This window comes from Manacus candei, unplaced genomic scaffold (assembly GCF_025592945.1).
Source record: "Manacus candei isolate 608988 ecotype Guabito, Panama unplaced genomic scaffold, ASM2559294v1 h1tg000061l, whole genome shotgun sequence".
Lineage (NCBI taxonomy): Eukaryota > Metazoa > Chordata > Aves > Passeriformes > Pipridae > Manacus > Manacus candei.
The window spans coordinates 5383713-5397738 of record NW_026138109.1 but is presented as its reverse complement, the minus strand read 5'-3'; the positions used below and the strand labels follow the sequence as shown (position 1 = coordinate 5397738).

The 14026-nt window shown below is 39.0% G+C and overlaps 1 protein-coding gene across 6 annotated transcripts in view; it reads right to left on the bottom strand.

The window, feature by feature from the left end:
- ZFR (zinc finger RNA binding protein) overlaps positions 1-14026 on the bottom strand; it is a 45385-nt gene that overhangs the window by 16946 nt on the left and 14413 nt on the right. For 4 of the 6 annotated variants that reach the window (XM_051804705.1, XM_051804706.1, XM_051804704.1 and 1 more), the window contains exons 3-12: positions 13309-13591; positions 11779-11923; positions 10815-11033; positions 9421-9671; positions 7857-8048; positions 5468-5768; positions 4382-4575; positions 2448-2567; positions 1806-1951; positions 1261-1423 (exon numbers count right to left, since the gene is read on the bottom strand). In XM_051804705.1, coding sequence (XP_051660665.1) covers positions 1261-1423; positions 1806-1951; positions 2448-2567; positions 4382-4575; positions 5468-5768; positions 7857-8048; positions 9421-9671; positions 10815-11033; positions 11779-11923; positions 13309-13591 — 2014 coding nt within the window. The remainder of the gene's footprint in view (positions 1-1260; positions 1424-1805; positions 1952-2447; positions 2568-4381; positions 4576-5467; positions 5769-7856; positions 8049-9420; positions 9672-10814; positions 11034-11778; positions 11924-13308; positions 13592-14026) is intronic. The other 2 variants (XM_051804708.1, XM_051804709.1) reach the window with 2 other exon arrangements.

Genomic DNA, 14026 nt, shown 5'->3' with positions numbered 1-14026 from the left:
ATGATTACATTCATACAATATGGGATCTCAGGAAGTTGTACGGTCCAACGTCCTGTGCAAAACATGGTCAGCTGTTAGACCACATCATGTTGCTCAGGGCTTTAGCCTGTTGGTTTTTGAAAACCATCAAAGATGGAGGCTGTATGCCATTTGCATGAAAAAAACATAATTTCCTGTTTTCAATCTGAACCTCTTTTGACTTGGCTCAAGCTGCATGTGTCTCACCCTCTCATGGCTGTAAAAGCCTGGCTCCATTGTCTTTATAATACACAGGTAACAGAAGGCTATTATGTCCCACTGAAGCTCTTGCTACTCCAGACTGAATAAGCCCAGATCCCTGTCCCTCAGGGCATGCATTCCAGACCCCTCACCATCCTGGTAGCCCCACACTGAACCTGCTACAGTTTATTGTATCTTTCTTCTACTGGCAAGCCCCAAACTAAATGTACTATATCAGTTTGTTTCTCACGAAAGTGATCACTTCCTTTCACCTCTTGATTATGCTCCTGTTACCAAAGCCCAGGGTGCTGCTGGCCTGCTGCCAGGGCACACTGCTGACTTACAGTCAGCTTGCTGTTTGCCAGGACCTCCAGATCCCTTTCAGCAGAGCTGCTACCCAGCCTGTATCAAGGCATGGGATTATTCCTCTCTGAGTGCAGTATTAGATATTTGTCCTTGCACAATTCCATAAAGTTCCATTCCTCCAGCCTGCCTAAGTCCCTCAGGATGGCAGCCTTGCCCTCAAATGTATCAGCCATCCTCCCCATCCCAGACTGGTTCAGTTTCATGCCAGTTGCAAACCACAGGAGTGTGCACTCACCCCATCACCTTTCAGATCATCCATAAGGTCCTTTTCAGACTAACCTCAGGATAAAACTATGTGGTACTGCACTCCACACAGGTAGAGTATGATCCACCACTAAGCACTATCCTTTGAGACTGATGATCCAGCCACTTTTTATCCAAGTATTTGTCCACAAATTATGTAATACAGTCAAATAAAATAAAAACTACAGAAATGCAATGTGACTTGTATTTCAGAAGAAACAATATTTAAGGCATCCTCTTGTCATTTCAGTGGACTTATTTTGGAAGACAGGTCCACCTACACCATTTCATTGCCATAAAATTTTTCACTTTTCCAAATCCTTTATTAACAAACACTGGAGACAAATGAAATAGCACTGAATAATTTGTAATTCTTAACTGGGTCTCCTGGTAAGTATGATTTAATTTTTTTTCTCAATTTAAGAAACTCACAGCTGGTCCTTGAGGCTGAGGAGGCATTCCTGGTCTAACTCCCAGCAGGCCTAGAGGTCCTGGAGGACCATGAGGATATCCTCCATCTGGTATTCTGCGTCGGTCATCCCAGTGGTGCTGCTCTTCCTCCATTCTCCTCCAGTACATATCCTCTTCATACCGCCTGAAGTGTATCAATCAAAGTGTTCTCTTTATATAGCAGTTAATACCTGCAGCCATCCTAAAGAGATTCTCATATGTCCTCATCAACCACTTTTTAGTGGTCATAAGCAAATACCAGTGAACTCCAGAGGGCAACTAAAATGAATTATTATTTTAAAAGGAGGTCTGAATTTACAGCAAAGTAATTCTAACAACTCTACATTCCTCAGAGGGAGTGAACAATAACAAACAAAAACCCCAGAGAGATAATGACAACCTAATTTAAAACAAGACAGTACAGAGTTCCTCAAAGAAGTATTCAAAATAAGTAACTAATGAATTTAGTTTCAGATAATCTGACTGCAGCTTTGTCTCATTCATTCATTCATAAAACAATGCATTACCTCATTTCCATCCTCCAGCGTTCCTCCTCTTCTCGCCTTCTCCAGTATTCTTCTTTCTGCATCTGTTTCCTCATCTTCTCTTCTTGAATTTTTCTTGCTCGAATACTGGGCTTTACTTCTACTTGTAAGTCTGGGTTTACTTTTTTCTAGTTCAAAAATATAATTAATTAAATGTTGATTTCCTCTTCTCATCACAAGATTACAGAGCTGTTGTGACATATTTAACAAGCCCTACTCGTCTACAGTAAAATGAAGGGGAGTAAAATGCAGTTTTAGAGCTGCATAAATGCACTTATCACTAAAAAAATCTGCAAACAATTGTTTCTTAAGGATTCCACAAAGAGTGTACATGGTTTATCCTGACAAAAACATTGAGCAATACTATTTTACACTATTTGAAATTCATGGTAAACAACATAATGAATCTATTGTTGCTTGCATACTACAAGCAATGTTAAAACATCTTAAAAAACCCAAACCAAAGTAGTTTCACATTATTTCTTTAAGAGTATATGCCCTAGGAAACATATTTCTCTAACTTTTATTTCATATGCCTCCTTTCTTCTAGTCTTTAAATGTAAGAACACATGATCAGTGATGTCTGGTTGATTTTCAGAGAGAAGCATTAGCATTTGTACCAACCTTATACTGAAGTCTGTGCCGTCTCCCTTTCAAGTGCATCTCCTTGGCATTGGGATCATTAAAACTGCATTCACAGAGTTTACAGTGAAAGCGGATCACCTTTCCTTCATCATTCCTTACCTGGAAAATAAAGTTGTAACACATTTTGGCCTTTTATTTTCTTTTTTTATAAAGCTGATGTAAAAATTGATTATCCAGTAGTCTAACTATCCAGTGTCACTGGATAATGTCTACCTGTCTCAAAACATGCTAAGAAGTTCATTCAATGACTGAAAGAAGGCAAAGGAGAACTTTCATTGCTGACAGACAACCACTGTCCATAGCTTTAAATTCAAACCTGAACATACTGAGTTGAATAAATTACAAACCTATATACCATTGCATATAATACAAAATTTACATTAGACTTGGTCCACCTTTCTCATACCAGTCACCTGAAAAATGCCCCACTGAGTAAAAAAAGAAATATGTACAATACAAAAGTGTAAACACATGCACAAGCCTTTGCAGGTTCAGTGCCTTGTCACTCTTATTTTCAAGGAGGACTGTGGCCGCAGCAGAGAGATTTCTCTGAACAATTTTTCCTGCACTCTGTAGGCCTTGCTTGCCACGACTTTAGAAGTGGCAAGCGGTGTAATGTTTATACTTATAAGCTGTGTGAAAATATGCAATGTTTATACTTGTTAGCTGTGTGTTTATAGTTATAAAGTTTGAGAAAATAGTATGTTTAAAGTAAGAAAGCCTTGAGAAACTGGAGATAATGAAACACCTGCAGATCTCAGAAAAACCCTAAAGGCAGATCAATAGAAAGAGCTTTGCATGCCAACTATGATTTCAGGCCACATGGAGAGAGTACCAGGTCCAATAAACTGAAAGCATGAGATGCGTGCACAGACTGAGCTATCCAATCACCTTGTTGTGAGCATGTACCCAGAACAAACTAAACTGTATAAAAGTTAACTGATTTAAATAATAAACTGGACATCGCTTCGATCACATTGATCATCTGCTTTGTCTCTGTACTCCCGCCATCCACAGAGGACTGAGGGAATTACAGATCAGTTAACCTCACCTTGATCCTTGGGAAGGTGATGCAAGCAGCTAACCCTGGAAACCACTTCCAGGTACAATGAGGGCAAAAAACCATCAGGAGCAGTCAGCATGGCTTCACCAAAGTGAAGCCTGGCAGATGAAGACACAGTAATTGATACCGTCTATCTGGACTTCAGTAAAGCCTTTGACACAGTCTGACCACAATATCCTCAAACATAATCCGTTAATGCACAGGTTGGATAAGGATACAGTGAGGTGGACTGAAAGCTGTCTGAACAGCCTGGCCAACAGCAGTGATCAGCGGAATAAAGTCCAGTTGGAGGCTAGTAGCCAGCAGCGTACCCTAGGGATCAACACTGGCTCCATCTTCAGGAATGACCTGGATGATGGGGCAGAGTGTAACCTCAGCAAGTCTGCTGATGACATGAAACTAAGAGGAGTGGCTGATATGCCAGAGGGTTGCCCTGACATCCAGAGGGACCTTGACTGTCTAGCCTAGGGAAGAGGAGGTTGATGGGGATGGGATCTTATCAATGTATATAGATACCTGAAGGAAGAAGGATTTAAAGAGGACACAACCAGACTCTTTTCAGTGGTGCACAGTGCCAGGACCAGAGACAACAGACACAAAAACACAACTGAACATTAGGAAACATTTTGTTATTGTGAGCCCTGGCACAGTTTGCCCAAGAAAGTTACGGAGTCTCCATCCTTAGACATCCTCAAAAACTACCTGGACATGGTCCTGGGTGACTGGCTGTAGGAGGCCCTGCTTGAGCAGGGGGCTGAACCAGATGACCTCAAGATGTCCCTGCCAACCTCAACCACTCTGCAATTATGCTTCACTAAAACAATTAAAATACACATTTTCACATTAATACCTCCTCCACATAGTCATGGCCCACTGGTTGGACATCACTTTGCAAGGCTGCAAGAGTTGTGGGAGTCACTGGTTCAGTTGTTGTGTCTGGTTTTACTTCCTGTGTTTGTACTGTAGCAGCAGGAGTTGTTTTAACACTTTCAGCTGATTTCATTTCTTCCATTTTACTTCCTGTTGTCTGAAGCTTGTTGCCACCTAGAAATCAAAAAATGTTAAATTAACTTTCATAAAATGAGAATGCGATTAAACATGACGTGCACACTGAAGACTTTATTTGCAAATATCAATGGTCTGGCCAAAGCATTATCAGTCTTTTAAAATCAGTTAGAACTTAAACATATTTTTAAATACAAATAAAGAGTTTAAAAATGAGTTTAGCAACATTCAAGTGACTTAAATGCTAAAGGTTTTTGTTTTAACAAGAAAAACTTTTGCTTTATAAAATTACTGTTTTGGGTTTTTTTTTCCCCCGCTTTTCCAAGAGACAGGACAGAACGGAACAAGTCAGCTGAATTTATTTTAATTTTTTTTTGACATTGTGTAAATGTATCAAAAAAAAAGTACTTAAAATGTTATAGTGTTTGTACTAGTAAAGGCAGTATACCCATATAGTGTTGCAACTGTGTATGTCTTTCCTTGAAGAGCAGGACAGCTTATTGTGGAACAGCTGCTTCCCATCTTTCAGTGTCTGTCATGCTCAGTTCAAAGTTTCCATGGTTACATTTCTACTCTTACAAGGATGTTTCAGTTGCCCAGTTACTGACTGCCAACCTACTGCAGGTGCCTTAACAGTCCAGGCTGTGAGCTGAAATTAGGACCAGCTGGACTATAAACTGCAATACTCCAGCAGCTACTACATAAGAAACCATAAGCGTGAGATTTCTCATGACGGTGGGAGACAACCAGGCAGAAAATGCCACAAATTTTGAAAAAAACTTTAATATACATCCCTATTCTCACCTATCAGTAATTCCTTTAAACGCAATGGAGTTCCTCATGCCTGAAGTTAACTAAATACATTTGTATCTCTGCACTCATACATAATAAAAAATTATAGAATAGGTTAGGTTTCAAAATAAAGACTGACTTCTGTACTTGCCAACAAAGTTAATTTTCGGTGTAGATATTTTCTTTACAGGTATATTAGCAGCGGTTGAAGATGTTTTGTTGTTGGACGCAGTGTTAAGTGGCGTGTTTGCCGTGGGAGTAAGAATTTTCACTGCAGAGGATGCCACAGAAGAGTTCACAGTACTGCTGCTAGTTGCTATATTTGAAGCAGAGGCAGTTGGCTTGGAAGCAGATGTGGATGTTGAGGAAGTCACCTGGGTAACCACATTTGGTTCAGTTGAAGGAATGGGTTTGCCCAGTTTTGTGTGTAACTTTACTACCTGTAAGTATGAAGAGAAATTCATAATTCAAATTCATAACATGATCTCAATTATGCATCACAAAGATCAATATAACTAAAAAACTTGGCTGTTGTTTTTTTACAAAAAGTAGTCCAAATAAAAGGACATTTGAAAGCTCTTGGCATTTGTATCACAAGGAAACAGTAAATATTTATGTCACATAGCTTACTTCCATGAGAAATTCAAGCATTTACTCCCACAGCTGTGTAGATGAGAACAGAAATGCAATAAACTTGTAAGTCAGCACAACTCAAGAAAACATTTTGCTCCCATTGTTTCAATGTGTCTGTTTTGTTGTCTGGTTGCTTTTTATTCTCCCTCCAAAAGTGTAGCACATTGAACTATTTTGGTTCCAAACAGTATTTGTAACTAATTAAACTATTTAAGTAATTAATTAAATTGAACAACACTGTCTCTTTCAATTGCTACATTTTAAGAGTATTCATATTGAAAGAATTTCCAGTTCATCTAGCAAAACTGAAGAGGTTCCTTGGGCAAAAGTGTTTTGTTTTGTTTTATTTTAAGAAGAGAAAAAGGTACACGTACAGAAATAGTTAAAGAGGACGGAAGAGGTATTTCAGAGTTCTTTAATATCTCTTACATAGTAAAGAGGTACATGCTTATTCTTAGAAGCAATAAGCAGAGGCCTTTCCACAACATGCCTGACAGAGTAAGACTTCTTTTTGGTGACTGCTTACCATCACCTGGAAAAGCAATCCATGTAGTCCATAAGCAGAAAACATGCAAAACCAAAACTAAAGACTGGGTTTTGAAAATAGGAGTAAAAACCATACAAATCTTTGAGACATGCCTTAAATGCAAACACATGTACACAAGCATGATATGCTCACAACTGTATAAATTAATTTCTTAGGTTCTTAGTTTTTATGTTCCCTATCAGAATACAGACATATTAATGTCACACAATACTATAATTTAAGTTCAAGCAACTCTCTAAAATTACTTTTTTTTTCCAGTAGAATGCACACAGTTCTTCAGTTACCACAGAAACAGAGTCCTTTCAGACTTCATTTTTATACTGGTAAGAACCTAAAAGAGCAGTGGTTAGTGACTACCTATCAGAAAGAGAAAACTACATCCAATTACATAAGGATAACATATACTATACTCCATATAACTATGGAGTTATTGGATAGAACCCAAAGTAGTAATGGTCCAATTTATTAAAGAAAGAACAAAACACTAGACAAGTCTGTCTTGTGGGAAATTTATGTTATATCTGCTATGAGATTTATTTCAATAGGAACAATGTTACTGATGCTTGTGTTCTGAGATGTAAAGAGCTACAAAAGCTGAGTATTAATACTGTATTTGTTAGTGACACTAATCTTTCCAGAGCTATGAGGAAAATCTGTAATATAAAACACACATTCTACCCTACTACTGCATTTACTGTTGTATGGCCAAATTTAAAACACAAGTCACAATGTTTCACAGTGCAGCCCATAGACTTTATTCCAGAATGCCCACCTAAATGCACCCAAAACAGTAGGAAAAACATGCATATCAGAAGTCTTCCAAGCATATGCATTGTAAAGTCTATTACAGGACACTGTTCCTTGCTCCCATATGACAATTTTCTTTGCAAGAATTACTAAGGAGTGATGCATAATAGTCCTGTTTCTTGGCACTGTCTCAGCTTACAGTGTTTCAAAGAGCACTGAAAGCTTCACAGCACCAGACAAGTAGGATGAATCTCAAGAAGTCTTGAGAACAGTTACAGGGCACAAGCGTGGTACCCCATGTCCTCAATGACTCTTTTCCTCATCTTAATCCATATCTCTTCCTACAATTTACATACTTTTCCCAAGACATCCTCTTCTCATTAATGTCATGGTAATATTTCCCCCCCTTTCTTTCAGCAAGGCCTTTCCAACAGTGAACTTAAAGACAAGGTCGAAACAAAAAGAAGTAGTAAACATCTTTAAAAAAAATAATTCAAGTTATATTGTTTCTGCCTATCTTCTCCTTTCTTAAGATGAGAAAAAATGATGGAAAGAAATATAGACATTGTCTTGCATAGTAAGAACAAGAGAAAACTCTTACTTTCTGATGCTTGGCTCCACGGATATGTGCAGCATAAGCATCTGCCCCTGTACAAGACACATCACAAAGCTCACAGCGCAACTGATTCTGAGTTCCACGAGCAGAAGTACTGTTGTTATTGGTGTTCTGGGAAGCTTTCAATGCTGCTTCTTTCTTTTTGTGTTTCTGGCCTTCTAAGTGTTCTTTATAAGTCTGTTTAAATAAACAATACACACACAATCAGCTGTCTTTGTACTGCTCATTCATCATTCATGTGAATACGTATAATATATAACACTGCATAAAAAACACACACTTTACTTAGGAAACACTTCCTACTCTGAACATTTCCTCTGTATGACATGTTTTCAGGTATTAATAGGCCACTTCTAAGACTAGTAAATTTTCTTCTCTACCACCAGGATTCCACGGTTAGGTAAAACAATATAGGCTTTTCTTCTCTAAATTCTCCCTTCCCCAGTCAAGTAGTGGTCAACAGATACTATCACTGAAAACTTGGTATGATCAGAAAACCACAGTTTCCTGCACTGCATTCAATTATTCTTGATTTTGGTTTTTCCTCTAACTTACAAGACCACGGGGATCAAGTGTATCCACATAACCAGAAAAACCAATTTAAAAGAAGGCAGTGCATAAATAAAGCTGTATTGAAAATTTAATGCATAAGTTGATCTGAGTTCCTACATTAACACTGGCAATCTAGAGAACATACAGGGTGGGAAATAACGACAAGTTTATGTAAAAAAAAAAAAGGAACTTTTTAGCCAACACTTTGCATGACTTGGTATCTTATTTTCCGTGCACTTGTACACACTGTGAAACTAAAGGGGGATGCTGGAATACAGTGAAGAGTAAATTTTCAGGCTTACCATTCACATAATTTATGTAATTCCATAGCTTTCCAAAAAGTATTTTCTAAGAAGTTTGCTATACTAAAGAAGTAAATCAAATTCAAAGTTTCAAATAATTCTGAAGTCCAAAATACAGGTGAAGCTTCTCTGTGCAAGCTCGGGGATCTATCCTTTTGTCTTCTCATAGGACCTCTTTCTATAGTAGCACCCATTTTCATTTAATTATTCCTTTAGTATAAGTATAGAATCAAATCTTCAAAAATTAACACATATTCCTGATTAGAGGGATAGAGCACCTCTCCTCCGAGGAAAGGCTGAGAGAATTCAGTTTGTTCAGCCTGGAAAAAAAAATGCTTTGGGGTGAACTAACTGACGCCTTCCAGTACCTGAAGGGAGCCTACAAGAAAGATGGAAAGAGACTTTTTACAGGAGCATGCAATGACATGATAATGGGGGATGGCTTCAAACTGAAAAAGAGAAGCTGCAGATGCCCCATCCCTGGAAGTGTTCTAGGCCAGGCTGGATGGGGCTCTCAGCAACCCAGTCAGTTGGAAGGTGTCCCTGTCCATGGCAGGGGTGATGGAACGAGATGATCTTTAAGGTCTCTTCCAACTCAGGCCATTTAACGATTCTATGACTCTTAACAGGGTCAGATTTTTAGCTGAAGAAATTACAAATAACGTGCAAAGTAGAAAACTATGTAATACAGGTACCTGTGGTCCAGCACAGCTGATCTTGCAAACATCACAGTAGTGGATCTGGGGCGGTTTGGGAGGTTGTTTTGGTTTCAGTTGCTTATTTTGGAATGGTGCCTTTTTAGTAAAGGTGGTCCCTGTCCAAGCAGCTGTGGCAGCAGCAGCAGCAGCTGCCGCTGCTGCCTGTTTCTGTTGCTGCTGCTGCTGTTGTTGGTAATAGGACGATGCGGCCGAATACACTGCAGCTTCATAGCCAGAGTAAGAGGTACCTCACAAATCAAAATAAAGCAAATGTTACATCACTGGGTATCATGGATCGACTACATAATACACTAATTCAAATCATGTTGCATAACAGAGGGGCAGGGCAAGATATAAATAATTTACTGAAATCTTGTCAGGCAGTCTGAATTTCGCTTCATGTTTTACAGTACACAAATACAGAGGTACCAATTGTACTGGAATATATTCAATTTTAGACATATCTTTGCAGACAAACAGTTATGTTAGGCATGCACTTATATATCTAAAGAACATCTGAAATTTCCTGGCATATCTGGTAAAATTGGGTATGATGGAACAAGAATTTCAGTGAAAGGTTTATGAAAGGCCACCTGAAGAAAGCAATCTTCCAGAACCAGAGTTGCTGTTCAAGTTTCCAAACAGCAAGGAGTACTGACATAATGCAGAAGAAAGGGAAAAAATGAAGATAAAAGACAGAATGTCTACTACTATTACATCCTATTACATTGATTTAAGCTTTTAGTGCAGAGAAGATGCTTGCTCACTAAAGCTTGGCTATGCCAGTTCTTGATTTCTAGTATCAGTTGAATAAATGAAGAAAACTGGGCTCTGTCTCGAGGAAGTACTAAAATCCCTTTTTAAACAGAAAACAAAAAGTTCAAGGTAGCTGTAACATGCCAGCTGATTATCATCTGGCTACAAAGTTAACACATTTTCCTCAGTAACTACTTTCTGGATTCTCAATGGTTGAATGACAGTCTTTTTTTCAGCACCCACTGTCATCCCATTTTGGGTCAAGACAGCCCAATTTTAAAAGATTTATATCGAACTGTCTCTGTAACTGCATGCTCCCTTCTCATTTCCCAAGGGTAACATTTGTGTGGATGCACTTCCTTATTTTTTCTATCCCTCATCTCTTCCTTTCAGTTCTTACAGTCAGTCACCATTCGCGTAGCAATGCCACTTGTATACTCTCACATATAACCAAAGAGGCACATAAGACACCAAACCTCTTCTAAAGATATAACAAAATTACAATGATTTAACTGGTTGATATTTCTCAGCAGACTTCGATGTAATTGAACAGAAACCGCTAAAATTCTGAGTATTGAAAGTCTCTCCTGTAACAACTGCAAAGATCCCAGTAACAAAATATGCAAAATCCTTACCAGAGTAAGTCACTGCCGTTGTACTGTATGTCGCACTTTGAGTGTAGGATGGAACAACAGTGGCTGCAGCTGCCACTGGTTGCACAGTCGAGGACACCGGATAAATGGAAAACGTAGTTGTTGCTGGACTTGGGGTTGCAGGTTTTATAGCTGTCACTTGTCGAGTTTGCTGGGCTTGGGTGTACTGAGTTGCCCCTTGGCTATATCCTGCTTTTGGAGCTAATTAGGATAGAAAATGTAAGTGTACAAAGATTGATGGGTTTTAGTTGAATGAAATGCAAACCATATTATGGGATAACTAAAAACATGCTGGTGAACAAATGTGTAAAAAGTGGGCCTTTGTTTTGGTTTCTTTGTTTGTTTTGCTTTTTAGCGTCCTGCATTCGGTTGTCATGGTTATGCACTGCATACAATGTATCAAACAGCAATTTAACCATGTCACAGCTCACACTAGTAAGCCTCACTTTTATTATTTATTTTTAACTGTGCTACTATGTTTTTAAAGAACCTCCTCATCCATTGGTTTTACTAAACCAAAGCACACACCTAAACTTTCCTCTTATTTCTAAGTGAAGTAAAAAAATTAAATAGGATTGGTGATTTGTAGCAATCATGATGCGAATAATGAAAGAATTACACAAATGAAGTAACTAAAGACTTAAAAGACTAATTCTAATCAAGTTATCATCTGAACCTACTTCAGCAAGTTTTCTAGACAAATCAATAAGACCTTTGCCTAGAGGTATGTTTTGAGTCTACTTGGTAATAATCCAAACCTGAGAGGCAGCTACTTATGGCAATGTCACAATAACACTGAAGCTCTAGGTGCGGAAAATTTTTCAACACGTTGACAGAAACTATGCGACAAAACTAAAAAGTGAAATGTTCAAACAACTGTTTTTTAAGATATTAAAGCAGTTGACAGGCTGTGAACAAGGAGAGCAGTGTGAACCATGCCACCCACCTGTCTGGTAGTAGGACTCAGCCACTGAGGGCTGAGGCTGGGCAGCAGCAGCTACGGCTGCCGCGGTCGCTGTCGGCTGTTGATAATACTGTTTGCTGTCATAAGCTACAGCTGGGGCAGTAGATCGAACGTAGGAATAGGAATCCTAAGAATTCAAAAGAGAAAAATCACCTTTAGGTATCTATCTAGAGTAATAAAAGTCGTTAGCATTTTCTTCTGGCCTACTAAAGTAGAATTAAAACCCCCCATCTATCTATAGAGTATATACAAATAAATGCATTAAAGAAATTAAATTTACATTTAAAGGTGCTTCAGGCCTGAAACAACCCTACTGGTCTTTTATAGACTTAATACAGGAATTAACCTCATGCTATTACATAACTTTCCCTACCTAATTATTTTTGTTTTTGAAAAACATCTAATCTCACTAGTTTTTAATAAAAACTGTATCAGATTCTATTTCTGTAAAATATGAAGGGAAAACCCACAACAGATCTCCACAAAATGTAAATTTCTACAACCCCCATAAATTCACAAGGTTAGAAACATGAGCCCATATTGGCTTTAAAAATCCTATCATTAACAACATTTTTCTTGGTTATGTTTTTTGGAGTATGAAGGTGGTACTTTTAAAGCCTTCTTCCCATTACCGAATCATAAGAAGTCTATAAAATAGCCCATGTGACACCTTTAAAACATTGGAGATGCCTAGTAAGCTTAGAAGGAAATGACCTGGAAGCCACTGTACATATATGTACATATATTCTCTCATCCTCACAGTGTTTGTAGTAAAGCACAAAGAGTTGATCAACTGAGGAGTAGCAAGGCATGAACCACTAGAGCTGAAATACACTAACATATAAAAATCTTTTGTAATTCCAAAGAATATAACATAAAATCCTTTTTCCAACCAACCTATGTAAATACGAATTATTTTATTTATTTTTGGGGTCTCTCTTTCTTGTCTATTAACTGACCCCATAATTACAATATGTAAAAAATTAGAGGAACTGTGCAAAAGAATTGAGAACATGCAGTAATAATATAGTCCTTTTAGACAAACTAAGCTGCTAATTAGAATCTAGCTAATGCCTTGATAAGTTTAGGACTAAACAGCTGAAACGAGATACAGTATTTCACAATGAAAAGGGACAAAGCTCCCATTTGCAGAAGCCTGTATCCACAGCAGGTTAGGCAGGGATCTCACAGAGGGCACCCAAAAGCTATTTACAGAGTAGTTTATCTTCTAGAGCAATCTTCTATCCTCATAAGCTTGGTACTACAACTCCTATGGCACCCAGGAATCTTCCAGTAAAAATTTTCAGTGGAGGTAGAATAGTTCCTTTGGCACAGTCTTTTCAGCTACATCAGTTCCATGAGCCATTTTACTGCACACCACTTGAACATCACTTAGCTGAGACAAGTCAGTGCTATTCTTTACAGCAGCAGCTTCACAAAATCCCATTTTCTTTTCCAAACAGCCTTTCTCTTTTAAAATTATCATTTAAATACCACACAACAGGAACTGACCTGGTAATTCTGAGTGGTGACAGGAGGCGGTGGTGGTGGGGCCTCTTGCTGGCGTTGCGTGTAGCCATAATCTGTGGCTGTGTGTGCCGTGGGATACCCTCCATAGGCAGCAGCTGTGGCAGCAGCTGCAACAGCCACAGGGGCTGGCCTGGCCACAGCCACCGTGGCTGCTGCCGGGGCATAGGCTGCGGTGACCGTGTGTGCAGCCACTGGCGCCTGGTGCACAGTGTAGCTGGCAACCGTGGTCGGATGGGAATAGGCTACACCCGAGGCCGGCTGCTGGCTGCATTGGGAAAAAGGACAGTAAGAAAATTATTCCAACATACAAAGCCAACGCCCACACGTTTCAAAATCCCAGATTTGATTAATACTTGTCTGTTCTACAGACAGACCTGGAGCAGCTATCTACCTGTGCATACTCTTATTACCCATCTGCCACCCTCATGAAAAAGGTTGTATCATTCTGAAGGTTCTGTGGATGGACAGACAGAATAGAATCACAGAATGTCAAAGCGTGAGAAAGGACCTTAAAGACCATCTAGTCCCAACCCCCCTGCCATGGGCAGGGACACCTCCCGCTAGACCAGGTTGCTCAAGGCCTTATCGAACCTGGCCTTGAACACTGCCAGAGTTGTGGCTTCCACAGCCTTCCTGGGAAACTTGTGCCAGTGTCTCACCAGCCTCACAGTAAAGAATTTCTTCCTAATATCTAACCCAA